This window comes from Ovis canadensis, chromosome 2 (genome assembly GCF_042477335.2).
Source record: "Ovis canadensis isolate MfBH-ARS-UI-01 breed Bighorn chromosome 2, ARS-UI_OviCan_v2, whole genome shotgun sequence".
Lineage (NCBI taxonomy): Eukaryota > Metazoa > Chordata > Mammalia > Artiodactyla > Bovidae > Ovis > Ovis canadensis.
The window spans coordinates 11,873,367-11,889,630 of record NC_091246.1 but is presented as its reverse complement, the minus strand read 5'-3'; the positions used below and the strand labels follow the sequence as shown (position 1 = coordinate 11,889,630).

The window sequence follows — 16,264 nt, the reverse complement described above, 5'->3', positions numbered from 1 at the left end:
TACAGAATAGTGACTGAAGTCTTTTTTGTAGCTGAAAAGGCTCTTCATGATTTAGCTCTTTCCTATTTCTAGTGGCTGAGCTCTCAAGGCTTTCCACCTTGTACTCTTCAGTTTAGCCACATGGAACCATTTGTCACACACTCACTGAATCATTTTTCTGGGCTCTTAATTCTGCCAACAATACCTTTTCATACTTTATTTACTTGACAAACTCTTACTCATTTAAAGAAAATGTTCCCCTTGAAAGCATAACAGTCACCACCATCCTTTATGCTGTTACTATGTACCTCTATTACAGTACCCATTACACAATACCAAATTTATTTCTGGGTTGAAGCCCAGGAGTGAAACTTTAAACCTTTAACCTTCAAACTCATTACCTTGCTAGCTTGGGAGAGACACACAAACTGGAAGTTGAGGGAAAATACAGAATCTGGGTCCAGGAAAGGCAGCCAGACCATATGGACCTTTCTTCTGCTGCCACTATTCACAGAAGAAAGGAGGTCAACCTAACTTGCTCTTTAATTTTGAGAGGTTTAGAAGAGTAAGAAAGCCTTCCACTAAAAATACCCAAGGCAGCAAGGTTATTCATCATGGCTTGGTAGCTGGGGTTTAAGAAGTTACATTTTTCCAACAAAGATTTTACTTTTATGAGTATTCCTCAAGGTAGCCAAATAGTAATGCCAAAGTTTGATTTAGTAAATGCATTTCTTTGAGTAACAAAAAAAATTCAAGAGTATATAGCTCTCAATGGTCTCATATAATCTTAGGGCAAAATGTAGAGTACTGAAAGGTGAATATACTTTAATCAACCCTCTATAAATATTATTTCTCTAATTCAAGATTTTGCTAAGTATTGAGCAGGTTCCAAAATCACTGCAGATGGTGATTGCAGTCATGAAATTAAAAGACGCTTGCTCCTTGGAAGGAAAGTTATGACCAACCTAGAAAACATGTTAAAAAGCAGAGACATTACTTTGTCAACAAAGGTCCGTCTAGTCAAGGCTATGGTTTTTCCAGTAGTCATGTATGGATGTGAGAGTTGGACCATAAGGAAAGCTGAGCACTGAAGAATTGATGCTTTTGAACTGTGGCGTTGGAGAAGACTCTTGAGAGTCCCTTGGACTGCAGAAGATCCAACCAGTCCATTCTAAAGGAGATCAGTCCTAGGTGTTCATTGGAAGTACTGATGTTGAAGCTGAAAGTCCAATACTTTGGCCACCTGATGCGAAGAGCTGACTCATTTGAAAAGACCCTGATGCTGGGAAAGATTGAGGGCAGGAAGAGAAGGGGATGACAGAGGATGAGACGGTTGGATGGCATCACCGACTCAATGGATATGGGTTCAGGTAAACTCTGGGAGTTGGTGATGGACAGGGAGGCCTGGCATGCTGCAGTTCATGGAGTCGCAGAGTCGGACACGACTTTGTGACTGAACTGAACTGAGCAGGAGTGAGTCACAACTGTACTCTCCCTGTGTGCTTGTGTGCTAAGTCGCTTCATTTGTGTCTGACTCTTTGCTACCCTATGGACTGTAGCCCACCAGGCTCCTTTGTCCATGGGGATTCTCCAAGCAATATTACTGGAATGGGTTGCCATGCCTTTCTCTGTATTCTCCCTGGGAGCCCAGATATTCTAGATTCTGATATTCTGTCTTACTATTTCACTTTAATAGTTAGCCTAGTTGTTGGTAGCACTGACAATCTTTTATGGAAGCTGAAAAGTATAACGAAGACAGGAGACTAAACAGAAGGGCATGTGACACTATACCATTATATTAGTTTCAGGTCCTGTAAGCTAGGGCTATCATTGTCTGATAATGGAGACAAGACAAATTGACCCAGCATCAACATTCAAATGCTTTACTGGAGAAGAAAGGGAGAGTGTCATGTTGGGCTTTCTAAAGGTTATTGTTGTTCAGTCACTAAGTTACATCTGACTTTGCAACTCCAAGGACTGCAGTATGCCAGGCTCCTCTGTCCTCCACTATCTTCCAAAGTTTGCTCAAATTCATGTCCATTGATTTAGTGATGCTATCTAACCATCTCATCCTCTCCCTTCTCCTCCTGCCCTCAATCTTTCCCAGCATTAGGGTCTTTTCTAATGAGTCAGCTCTTTGCATCAGTTGGCTATAGTAATGGAGCTTCAGCTTCAGTACCAGTCCTTCCAATGAACATTTGAGGTTGATTTTCTTTAGGAGTGACTGGTTTGATCTCCTTGCAGTCCAAGGAACTCTGAAGAGTCTTCTCCAGCTCCTCAATTCAAAAACATCGATTCTTCAGCACTCAACCTTCTTTATGGACCAACTCTCACATCCATACACGACTACTGGAAAAACCATAGCTTTGATTATGCAGACTTTTGTTGGCAAAGCGATGTCTGTTTTTCAATATGCTGTCTAGGTTTGTCATAGCTTTCTTTCCAAGGAGCAAGCACTTTTTAATTTCATGGCTGCAGTCACCATGTGCAGTGATTTTAGAACCCAAGAAAGTAAAATCTGTCACTGCTGTCCACTTTTTCCCCTTTTATTTCCTATGAAGTGATGGGACCAGTTGTCATGGTCTTAGTTTTTTTAATGTTGAATTTCAAGCCAGCTTTTTCAATCTCCTCTTTTACCCTCATTAAGAGGTTCTTTAGTTCCTGCTCACTTTCTGCCATTAGAATGGTATCATCTGCATATCTGAGGTTGTGGATATTTCTCCCAGCAATCTTGACTCCAGCTTGTGATTCATCCAGCCTAGCAATTTGCATGATGTACTCTGCATAAAAGTTAAATAATCAGGGTGACAATACACAGCCTTGTCGTACTCTTTTCCCAGTTTTGAACCAGTCAGTTGTTCCATATAAGGCTCTGTCTTTTTAAAAATTAATTAATTTCAATTGGATGCTAACTACATTACAATATTATAGTGTTTCTTCTATACACTGACATGAATCAGCCATGGGTGTACATGTGTTCCCCATCCTGAACCCCTCTTCCACCTCTCTCCCCATCCCATCCCTCAGGGTCATCCCAGTGCACCAGCCCTGAGCACCCTGTTTCTTGACTCGTATACAGGTTTCTCAGGAGACAAGTAAGATGGTTTGGTACTCTCATGTCTTTAAGAATTTTCCACAGTTTGTTGTACTAATATAGTATTTGGCCAAGTATTATAACTCCCAGTATTGTAGAGGGAGTACAATTATAACTTGCTGCTGCCCAATACTTAACAAAACCTTTGTTTAGAGAATACTATTTGGCTGGGTCATATATAAGAGAAAATGTTTGGGTTACAGATCAGAGAAAAGTTATTTCCACGTTATATATAATGGTTTTTGGGGGGAGTACAGAGGGCCATACTGCAGGGCATGTGCATGTGGGATTCTAGCTCCCCCATCCAGGTGTTGAACGTGTGCCTCCTTGCAGCTGAAGCAGAGTCTCAACCATTGGACCACCAAGGGATTCTAGAAACTGAAGTTATAAAACATAATCCAATAAATACATCCTTACTAAACAAGTCCAAACAGCTTGCAGTAAGGGGTCTAGAGAGCAGTAATGTAGTTAGATAGATACATTAAGGATTTTAACAGTTTAGAAAAAATTTCCAAAATCTTTAAAATTTTCAATACATTCAAAATAGGTTGATTTTTAATACTGAAGTAATTCATATCCTAATTTACATGCACAAGTGAAAATAATTGCAAAAGATCTTAGTATTAATAATTTAGCTATATTTCATCTAGCAAAGATTCAAAGTCACAAACATTCAATGAAGACCTAAAATGGATATGGCAAAGTATCATCTTACATTAAAAAGCAAGGGTATGATAATAATTACATAATCAAATCTATTAAAAAAGTCTATAATTCAGGCCTAGAATAAAGAATCCTAAACCTGTTTTTCTAGGTGATGGTAGTTGTTATAAGAAAATTTCTTTTAAAGAACATAAAGAGAATTAAATATATAATCCATTATATTTTGTCAAGATGTATATAATGTTTAATGCAGAATAAAGAAGCTACATAATTTCTTACAAGCATCTTTTTCAGAAAAGTAAACATTTTAATAAGAAGAAAAGAGGAAATAAAAAATTTTGACACCAACCCAATGCTGTGTCCAAGTTACAGGTTAAAAGGACATCTCTAATTGTTACCAAAAGGTGTAAGAGAGCAGCATACTTGAATGTCATTTCTCTTTCATCATTTTTACCTAGGTAAGCAAAAACATATTTAAAAACAGGATATACATTAGAATTCTAGGCTATATATCAGAATGCTTAAAAATAATAAATGCTATTTATTATTGTGTGCTTATTAGGTACCAAGCTGTACGTAATCTGTTTATTTCATTGAGCTTATAACAATAACCCTATTAGACAAGTTCATCATGATTTCCATTTTATGGATGAGAAAACAGTCTTAACTCATTAAGTAGCTCCCCAAGGTCAATCTGTGAAAAAATGATGGAGCTGGTATTCCAACCCAGACAGCTAATCTTAGAGCTCATACTCTTGTTGCTCCCAAAGAATGTTCAGTTATTTCTATTCTTGGTAGGCAAATGGTCAATGATTCCCAGTTGTGAAACAAGAAGAAAATTAAACTACTCATAATTTGCCAACTGGTTTGTTTTTATAAAGGTTGGGGCTTCCTTGGTGGCTTACAGGATAAAGCGTCTGCCTGCAATGCAGGAGACCCGGGCTCGATCCTTGAGTCGGGAAGATCCCCTGGAGAAGGAAATGGCAACCCACTCCAGTACTCTTGTTTGGAAAATCCCATGGACGGAGGAGCCTCATAGGCTACAGTCCATGGGGTCACAAAGAGTCGGACATGACTGAGCAACGACACATTTAGATAAAGGTGGGGGATCATAACACAAAGCAATACCTTGACCTGGAGGTAGACATCTGAGAATATTTGTCTTAAGATATGATTCCAACAAGACAGGTACTCATAGGGACAGGTGAATTATCTAATGAATATGTTCCATGTAGTTCCAGACCTTATTGATTGGATAGATTGGATTTTGGATAGACTGCATGCAAAAGCGAGGCCAAGAAGACAGGATTCTAGGCACAAGTTAATCAGAGAAACTCTGCTTTTCTCTGTTTTATATAATTGGATGCCATGAAATATTCAATGAACAAAGAGTTCTGCTGAAAAGTTTGAAAACTACTGATCTAATCAATGCAGATCAAAGCAAATAAACAGTGATCACTGAGAATCAGAAACAACAGGAGAACAGTTATGGGTAGTATATCCTAGATACGGGTTTCCCCCACTATCTGAAAACAAAGCATTCCTATGAAAACTTTCATAAGCTGAAATGGAGTAAATAAGCACCTTTTTTCATATAAATGAACATTCTCTTTGATTTCTTTCAGTTAGTGAAAACATATACAGGTCTTTCATAAAATCAAAGTGGCAGTGCAAACATGAAAAGCAGGGAATACTTGTATTTTTTACCTTTTTATCCTTGCTTAGTTGATCTTCCAGCACTGGATTGTGGGTGCCATATGCTGGATTATAGTTATGCCTCCATCTGTGACTAATTTCTGCATTTTCTAATAATCCATAAATTCATATTCTTTTAAATAGTGTGACTTTTATTTGCACCCACCTTGATGAACAGCATCACTTATTATTTTTTCTTGTTCTTTCAAGAGGAACCTTGTTTGGTCAAAAATGATAGTGGCAAATTTCCAGTTAGCAGCAGGAAGAGTACAGAGGCATACAAGTTTTTCTAAGATAGGAGAAGCTGCTGCTTCCAGGAGACAATATGCTTGGCACTGGCTATCTGCAAAAATAAAAACATTAAAGGTAGTGTTTTTGTAAGGATGGATGTTCTTTTTGACAAACCAATTATGCATGGTACTTCTTGGAAACCTGAACTCCATCCAAATTCCCATGAGTTAAAAATCATGAGATTGTATAACAGCTTATTTTAGGATATTTATTCTAAATAAACTAGCAACAACAAAACAAAACACCTCTGTAGAATAAGCATAATGTTATGGCTATCTTGTTTATTTGAATTAATTTGGCAAGACAGGTATGAGGAGCCATATAAAGAGAATCACATACTATTTTTTCTTTTCCCTCCACTATTAGTTTATAACCTTAAGCTGAACACATTTATAACAGTGACAAATTATTTTTAGTTTTCACTAGATCGGTATTTAAAGATTTGTATTATCATATAAAGGTCACAAATTAACTTTAACTAAAAGATGAAATGATACTAAAGAACTAGCATCTGTTTCCTTATTGATTTTCACAATGAGCATAGTGTTCTTAAGCAGGCTGTTCTTTGGGAGTCAGTGTAAAGAACAGTTTTCTTTACAGCAGAACAAATTATTTTAATCAGTATAGGAATCAATAAAACCACCCTGATGGTGGGTAAGAGAATAGAGAAAGCAATCATTAATGGTTTACTTTCCCAGACTGGGCAGAAGAGTCAGAGTTTGAGGAGCTGCAATTTGCTCTTCTCTGATGAATGCAGGAAATCAGCAAGTTAAATGAAGGAAGAAATAATACTTAGTGGAACAGAGTAGGGCAAGTCAGGGAGGGCAGAGGCAGTAAATAAAGCATTCTGAGTTTGGAAATAACTTGAAAGTAAGACTCGAATGAAGAAATATCTGAAACAAGTGAAGAAAATTACATGGAAAATAAGGTATATTCTAGATACCTAAATTTTAGAAACACGTTACCATCTTGAAACATTTTAATATATGAGCTTTCAAATTTACTTAATTTGAAGGCATTTAAAAAAGCATAATATATACCTGATGCTGGAATTTCGATGACATTATCTGCTCTCCTTTCCTGATTTGTTTTCTCTAGGGTTTTATTATTACAAACAATAGGGCTTTCTTCTTGAAGAGCGAAAGAAAGTTCTTCGTTTTGAAGTTCTAATGAAAACATTAATTTGCATTGTTCAGGGCAACTTAATGTTGATTAAAATGCTTTCTTTTAATACGATTGTAACTGTTAAAGTTCTTTGAAATGCATCAGTATTAAACTGAACAACTATCCTGGTCAATGGACTTAACATGGCGCTGGGTAGGAAGCTGAATGGTAATAAAGGAAAGAACTTTGGCATCAAATCAGTGTTTCAGTCCCAATTCTGATGAAGCCTCAGTTTTCTCATGTGTAAAATATGGATTAATATATCTACTATGAATATTGTTATAAGGTGTTATAAACACCAAGGACAGTTCCTGACATCTAAGAGGCACATTCCATTCTACTTCATTTCTCTGTGACTGTCCACATACCTCTCCTCTGCTACTAATTCTCTCCTAGGCCCCAAACCCTACCTGTCTCCATCCTTTCTTAATAAGATCACTTCTTACTTTGTTGTTGTTGTTCAGTTGCTAAGTCAACGTTCAACTCATTTCATACTACTTACCTTTTAGCTCTCAGGCATTTTCTATAACAGGCCTTTTGTAACTGCGCACTCTACTTCCAGGCCAGCAAAGTGCCTCTCCTTTTTGTTTCCTCAGCACTCGGCATACTCTCCTGGCACTGACAACGTTGTACTGAAATTATCTGCAAGTCTGGTACACTCTATTATACTGGAAGCTTCTCATGGTCAGTGACAGTATCATATTTTTCTCTAAAAAGTGATTTAGTGCCTGGCACACAATGTTCAATAACTACTTTCCTTCTATGAGTTTTAAATACACAGTAGGAAAAAAAATAGAGTAAAATATCCTAAACTGGATTGTTATTATTTGCAAGTATAAATAATGTAAGTAGCTTGATTATTAATAGTGATTAAATAATCATTATTAGAGTTTTTGAGGGGGCCTGATAAATTCTAACATTCTTCCCTACCCTGGTAAAATAAGAAATAAAAATACATACCAAAACATTACCTCTGTTATTAAAACTAAGTTGGAGAAAGAAGCTTGGGCTGAGAGTCAGGTGAGCTTGTTAAATAAATACCTGAATTCGGCATACTACCTTCCCTGCCCCAGATTATACTGGACGGGCCAGGGTTCTGCATGGCTGGGGACCTGCTTGGAAAAGATGCATGACATACAGAAGCAGACGAGAAGGCCTGCTACTTGTGGGGCAGCTCATTCCTGTAGGCTTATGCCAACTTACTCTTTTTCAAATTTACAACACACATAATTCATTCCAGGTCCTCTGGGGAGAACACATTAAAGGACAAAGAGGCCAGGAACATAAAACTAACTGAAGAAACATCAAGAGTGCAGAAGCATTCCCACCTAACATGAGTATTCTTTTACGTGTTTAATTAATGGCTAACTTTTTAATAAGAAAACATTCTCTTTATCTTTTTCTCCTTTCTTATTGCTTCCTCTCTCTGTTGCCAACACAAGATATCATCACAAGTATGACAACCAGAAAAGGATGTCAGTGCTAATTTTGGACTGAGTTCTTTTTCCTTTGCCTCAAATTTGAATAGAAACTGAAAACATTCATGAACCTGAAAACAACAAATCTTATAAACATTCCTATTTATGATTCATAAGATAATTCTTTCTATTTTGCTCATTCTTTCAATGTATAGAAATTATGCTCTGGATTATGGTGCAAATTGATTAGAAAGATCTGTGACATATAGAGTTGTCTCCTAGCAAGGGAGGTTATAGGTGGTCAAATTATTACATAAAAAGAAACTTTAGGGTGAATATATATCAACATAAAGGGTCATAAAATTCTGGGATTTTAAATACTTTCCTGCAATTTCATTGAATTTTTCATTGTGTAAATGCACTGACTGACAAAGTACTGTAACTTTAAATAGATCTATAAAAGGCTTTCATATCATGCTGCACAGAAGGAACAAGCATTCTTTTCTGCTTTTCTGTCTTGAATCCCAAGCAGTTCCCCAATCATGGGGAATCTTAGTCCAGTCCAGCATAGTCTGGGGCTGGGTAGCTACTCTCCACAATTCTGGTGTTTAGTTAGTAAGCTCACTGGACCCTCAGACTAATTTTTGGTATATATTTTACTTCTGCTTTATTCAGGGGCAAGACCTTGCGTACATTAATAGTACATAGGACAGTTATATCTATATATACTCTAACTCTCATAGATAGTTTTGTGCTTATTTCACTTGGGTAACCTATGTCAAACACATTCTAGAGTATTAGAATTCTAGGATAATGTTTTTACCAGGAGTGAAATAATATGACACATACTACTTGGATGTTTATAAGCAATTAATGTAAAACAGTTATACGTCAAACAGAAACTCCTTGGTAAAGTTAAAAGGAATAATAAGCAATCAAATGGATGAAAGATTCTTAGGTACATATTAAAATATAAGTTAAAACATTGATGTAGAACTGTGAGCTAAAAGAGAAAAAAGAATGGCAGAAAGAACAGCAAAAGTTAGGAATACTATGAATCTGTATGACTAAGTTGTAGAAAGTGTTTTTACAAATAGTGGCTTTTCTTACAAGTTCAAATGTGCTTTTAAATTTTTTGGAAAACTCATATGTACATTTATACCTGTTTATCTCATATCCATCTCTTTATACAATGTGTCATGAATCAATGATATTTTATTTGAAGAATAACATGTTTTACCTGAAGAACTTTATTTCTATAATAAATTATCTGTTTAGTCCTTGAAACTATCATACCTACACCAAATTATTACTAAGTTACCCACCATCTTTTCCATCATTGTCTGTGACTTCAGTCTTTGAGGTACAAGTCGGATACTTATTTCGCAGCATAATAAAGTCGTTCAAAAGGTCCAAATTATTCTCCCATTTTTTACCATGTTTAAAAGATGCTTTTTCAATTTTTGAAGAGGAAGATGATTCAGTAGATGGTACTGTGCTGTCAAGTTCCAAGTGATCTTTATTTCCTTTATTTTGGATTATTCCATAACCTAGTTCTAGGTCATTCTTTGGTTTTTCTTCTTTTCTTGGTATTTCAACAGAGACATATTCATCAGAAAGATGCAAATCTGATACTTCTTTAGTTGGAGATGGAGTCTTTCGTGGAGGTGATGAATGATCATTTGTAGATTGCTCATTAATACGTATAAGAGGAGAGGAACAATCTTCATGTTCTAACCGTGCTGAAAATGGAAAATAAAAATATCCAATGATTTTCATGCCCAAATGTGTGTTCTACTAGGGTATTAAGATAACTTTTAGTTCTAGGTTTTTATTAATATAATGTGATCCTTAGGAGGACTTTGTTTACTGCTTTTAAGATCAATGTTTTCATGAGGTATGCCTGTATTGCTATGAACTTTCCCCTTAGTACTGCTTTTACAGTGTCCCACAGGTTTCCAGAAAATTGCAGAGGAAGGTAAACTTCCAAACTCATTCTGTGAGGCCACCATCACCTTAATACCAAAACCTGACAAAGATGCCACACAAAAGAAAACTACAGGCAAATATCACTGATGAACATAGATGCAAAAATCCTTAACAAAATTCTAGCAATCAGAATCCAACAACACGTTAAAAAGATCATGCACCATGACCAAGGAGGCTTTATCCCAAGGATGTAAGGATTCTTCAATATCTGCAAATCAATCAATGTAATACACCACATTAACAAATTGAAAAATAAAAGCTATATGATTATCTCAATAGATGCAGAGAAAGCCTTTGACAAAATTCAACATCCATTCATAATAAAAACTCTCTAGAAAGCAGGAATAGAAGGAACATACCTCAATATAATAAAAGCTATATATGACAAACCCACAGCAAACATTATCCTCAATGGTGAAAAACTGAAAGCATTTCCCCTAAAGTCAGGAACAAGACAAGGGTGCCCACTTTCACCACTACTATTCAACATAGTTTTGGCCACAGCAATCAGAGCAGGAAAAGAAATAGAAGGAATCCAAATTGGAAAAGAAGAAGTAAAACTCTCACTGTTTGCAGATGACATGATCCTCTACATAGAAAACCCTAAAGACTCCACCAGAAAATTACTAGAGCTAATCAATGAATATAGTAAAGTTGCAGAATATAAAATCAATGCACAGAAATCCCTTGCATTCCTATACACTAATAATGAGAAAATAGAAAGAGAAATTAAGGAAACAATTCCATTCACCATTGCAATGAAAAGAATAAAATACTTAGGAATATATCTACCTAAAGAAACTAAAGATCTACATATAGAAAACTTTAAAACACTGGGGAAAGAAATCAAAAAGAACACTAATAGATGGAGAAATATACCATGTTCATAGATAGGAAGAATCAATATAGTGAAAATGAATATACTACCCAAAGCAATCTATAGATTCAATGCAATCCCTATCAAGCTACCAGCGGTATTTTTCACAGAGCTAGGACAAATAATTGGAGAAGGAAATGGCAACCCACTCCAGTGTTCTTGCCTGGAGAATCCCATGAGTGAGGAAGTCTGGTGGGCTGCCGTCTATGGGGTCACACAGAGTTGGACACGACTGAAGCGACTTAGCAGCAGCAGCAGCAGCAGCAGAACAAATAACTTCACAATTTGTATGGAAATACAAAAAACCTTGAATAGCCAAAGCAATCTTGAGAAAGAAGAATGGAACTGGAGGAATCAACTTGCCTGACTTCAGTCTCTACTACAGAGCCACAGTCATCAAGACAGTATGGTACTGGCACAAAGACAGAAATATAGATCAATGGAACAAAACAGAAAGCCCAGAGATAAATCCACACACCATGGACACCTTATCTTTGACAAAGGAGGCAAGAATATACAATGGATTAAAGACAATCTCTTTAATAAGTGGTGCTGGGAAAACTGGTCAACCACTTGTAAAAGAATGAAACTAGAACACTTTCTAACACCATACACAAAAATAAACTCAAAATGGATTAAAGATCTAAACATAAGACCAGAAACTATAAAACTCCTAGAGGAGAACATAGGCAAAACACTCTCCGACATAAATCACAGCAGGATCCTCTATGACCCACCTCCCAGAATACTGGAAATAAAAGCAAAAATAAACAAATGGGACCTAATTAAACTCAAAAGCTTCTGCACAACAAAGGAAACTATAAGCAAGGTGAAAAGACAGCCTTCAGAATGGGAGAAAATAATAGCAAATGAAGCAACTGAACAACAACCAATCTCAAAAATATACAAGCAACTCCTGCAGCTCAATTCCAGAGAAATAAACGACCCAATCAAAAAATGGGCCAAAGAACTAAATAGACATTTCTACAAAGAAGACATACAGATGGCTAACAAACACATGAAAAGATGCTCAACATCACTCATTATCAGAGAAATGCAAATGAAAACCACAATGAGGTACCATTTCACGCCAGTCAGAATGGCTGCAATCCAAAAGTCTACAAGCAATAAATGCTGGAGAGGGTGTGGAGAAAAGGGAACCCTCTTACACTGTTGGTGGGAATGCAAATTAGTACAGCCACTATGGAGAACAGTGTGGAGATTCCTTAAAAAACTGGAAATAGAACTGCCTTATGACCAGCAATCCCACTGCTGGGCATACACACCAAGGAAACCAGAAATGAAAGAGACACGTGTACCCCAATGTTCATTGCAGCACTGTTTATAATAGCCAGGACATGGAAGCAACCTAGATGTCCATCAGCAGATGAATGGATAAGAAAGTGGTGGTACATATACACAGTGGAGTATTACTCAGCCATTAAAAGGAATATATTTGAATCAGTTCTAATGAGGTGGATGAAAAGGGAGCCAATTATACGGAGTGAAGTAAGCCAGAAAGAAAAACACACCAATACAGTACACTAACACATATATATGGAATTTAGAAAGATGGTAACAATAACCCTGTATGCAAGACAGCAAAAGAAACACAGATGTATAGAACAGTCTTTTGGACTCTGTAGGAGAGGGAGAGGGTGGGATGATTTGGGAGAATGGCACTGAAACATGTATAATATCATACAAGAAACGAATCACCAGTCTAGGTTTGATGCATGATACAGGATGCTTGGGGCTGGTGCACTGGGATGACCCAGAGGGATGGTACGGGGAGGGAGGTGGGAGGGGGGTTCAGGATTGGGAACATGTGTACACCTGTGGCGAATTCATGTTGATGTATGGCAAAACCAATATAATATTGTAAAGTAATTAACCTCCAATTAAAATAAATAAATTTAAATTTTAAAAAATCAATATTTTCTCCGAATAAAATAATTTTTTAAAGGATAAAAATTCAGCACCTCTTTTCCTACTACTGGAGCTAAGGTTACTGGGCAAAGAAATAATTCCAGCCTGTTGCCAATAGGCTTACAGCTACTCATAGCCCTAGAGGTAACAGTTATTCTAAGGTAAGAGTCAAAAACTTATGTACCAAGCAAGCCACAGACCAGAAGAAAATACTTGCAATACATACACTTTAAAAAAGACGATATCCCATATATATAAAGAACTCTTATAACTTAACATTTTAAAAGAACCCCAATTAAAAATTTGACAAGATACTTGATCAGTACTTTATATTAAGGTATGCACATGCTTAATATGGACACATTTTGAAAACATGCTAAATGAAGTAAGTCAATCACAAAAGACCACATATTTCATGATTCTATTTCTACAGAACATCCAGAATAGACAAACCTAGAAAGACACAGAATGCGAGTGACTGTTAATGGGTACAAGATTCCTTTTAGGGGATGAACCAGAATTTCATTTACAGAGCCCCACTCTGGCTTCCATAGTTGGGGTCATGCACCAGGAAGGTGAGTCCCCAGAATAGCTGACTTTGAAGGCTTCTTGGGCTTTTTTTTTCAGGAGAGCTGTAGGAAAGTGTCCACTCTCAAAAGAGGCACACAAAATCTCACTCACCCTGAGACCCAGGGCAGAGGCAATACTTTGAAAGGAGCCTGAGTCAGACTTACCAGCTGATCTTGGAGAGATTTCCAAGAAGGCAGGGCAATTGCAGCCCACCCTCGGGACACAGATGTTGGCAGTAGCTGTCTTTTGGACACTTGTTCTGCCATGAGGATTCTAGTGCTGATAAGTGCCAGTTTGAAATCCTCCCTCTAGCTTATTAGCACTGGGTCAGGCCCCACCCACCAGCCTTTTGGGCATTAGTACTGAGATTCCTTAGGCCCAGGAGCTAGCTGTGTGGGGACACAATACCACCTACCAGCAGGACCCCTAAGCCCCCAGCCACCCTGGGATGTGGTCCTGCCCACCAGAAGGCCAAGGAAACATACCTGCCCATCAGTGGCTGGACAACAGCCCAGGATCTCTTAGGCCTCAACCTGCCCACCAGCAGGCCAGTATCAGCTATGAGACCCCAAGACCTGGTTCCATCTGCCAGTGGGTGGGCACTAGCCCTGGATCATCTGAGCCCTACCACAGCCCATCAGTAGGCTAACATCAGCTCTGGGACGCTTTGGGCTCCTCAACAGCCACCTGAGGGTATAAAACCCACCCACTATTTGGCTAATCCCAGCCTCAAAACCCTACAACTAGCCATGTCAAAAACCAGTTCTACCTACCAGCAGGCTGACCCTAGATCCAGGACTCCCAGCTTTGCAGCCAGCCATTCTGGGACCTGGATCCACCCATGGGTAGGTCAGCAGTAATCCTGGGGTTCCCAGCTCCACCGCCAGCCACTTTGGGACCCAGCCCCACCCACTAGTGGCCAGTAGCCTCCAAACAAGAGCAGGGTTTGGCAACCAACTGGACAAGCGGTCAGCCACACCTATCAGACCACTCACATTAGTCAATCTGCCACAACAGAAGTGCCTGTACAGTCCACACAGGGCTGTGCATAGTGCATATAGCTCTAGGGCATATAGCTAGAGCATGTAGCTCTAGTGACCAGAGGGAGTGCACTACTGGGACATACGCAACTGCTCCAAAAGACCACTTTTCCAAAACTAGGAAACATACCCAAACTACCCCACACATAAAAATAAAAACTGTGAATTAGGCAAAATGAAGAGACAGAAGGATATATTCCCAATAAAGGAACAAGATAAAACCCCAGAAAGAACTGAATGAAGATAAGCAAACTACTCAATAAAGAGTTCAAGGTAATGATCATAAATATGCTCAAGGAATTTGGGAGAACATAGACATAAAGTTCCTAAATAAAATACTAGAAAAAGTTCCTGAATAAAATCTTTTAAAAAATCCACAGAAATAAAATTCCTAAATAAGATATTTAAATTATATCAAGTTTAAAAATGCCTAATGACTAAACCTTTTGGTATCAAAGGATGATTTCTGTTGTTGAAAAGAGATTACTAGACATTACTGAACACTTAAAACTCACCTGTCAGGTTGAAAAATAATGGTGCTGGTTTACACCTAGGCTGATGTACACAGAAAATGAGCTAGAAATTATCATTTATAAAAGGAAATAAGGTCTCTTTAACTGAAAATGTCTAGAGATTTAAAGCTCAGACTACAGAATTTTAGAACAGAAAGAGACTTAAGGATTAGTTTGTCAAACTTCCTCATTTTTTCAAGGAAGAAAATGGGGCTTAGTGAAGTTCAAAGTTATAAATTCTGGCAGAGCCAGAGTTATAGTAAATGCTGGAATTTAGTTGTATTTTCCCAATTACCTCCTGGAAAGCCAATATCTAACATTTTCTCATTCTGAAAATATTTACAGAAGTGATATTTACTATTATACTTACGTTCTACTTGAGGCACATTTGTAGGTAAAAATGTCTCCAATTTAGTATCATCGGAAGATAAATTATTATGACACAAATATGTACTTAGAGGTTCCAAAGTTTCTGGCAGATTTAGTCTTGCTTCTTTCCACCACTCTGCATTTACAGGATTAACCACAAGTTTTTCATCTTCAACAGAAAATATCTTTTTCAAATCTGTAAGTGAATATTGATTGTTGGGCTCTTCGATTCTTGGCACTTAAAAAATCAAAACAAACCAAACAACAAAAATGAGAAACAATCCACAGGGCAAAAGAATGAAAAAAAACAAAAAACAGAATCACACTAGAAATCTCTTATAAAGTAGACTTTTACAAATTAGAATAAAAATAAAACAACCATATCTAGTATTTCATTTTCAAGATGCTAATATTTGTAAAAGTCTAAAATATTATAGCAACAGAAGTCACATAAAGTTTTTTTTCAATATATGGAAATATCATAAAGTTAAAATTATTCTACTATTTAGCAGGAAATAAAACTTTATTTTGTTTGACTGTTTTAGTAATTACTAAATTAGCACATTCAATAATATTTTGAAGAATTAATGTAAGATTTATTAAATCAGAAATTTTCTCATTATAATGAGCCTAAATAAGAAGATATGTTTTATCAGATTTTATGATAATTATCA

At 37.1% G+C, this 16,264-nt stretch overlaps 1 protein-coding gene across 1 annotated transcript in view; it reads right to left on the bottom strand.

Moving 5' to 3' along the window:
- The window catches only part of SHOC1 (shortage in chiasmata 1), a 95,396-nt gene that overhangs the window by 48,228 nt on the left and 30,904 nt on the right, over positions 1–16,264 (bottom strand). Inside the window, exons 11-15 of the mRNA XM_069575432.1 lie at positions 15,592–15,828; positions 9,630–10,046; positions 6,763–6,888; positions 5,598–5,774; positions 4,086–4,190 (exon numbers count right to left, since the gene is read on the bottom strand). Of these exons, the coding sequence (XP_069431533.1) occupies positions 4,086–4,190; positions 5,598–5,774; positions 6,763–6,888; positions 9,630–10,046; positions 15,592–15,828 (1,062 nt within the window). The remainder of the gene's footprint in view (positions 1–4,085; positions 4,191–5,597; positions 5,775–6,762; positions 6,889–9,629; positions 10,047–15,591; positions 15,829–16,264) is intronic.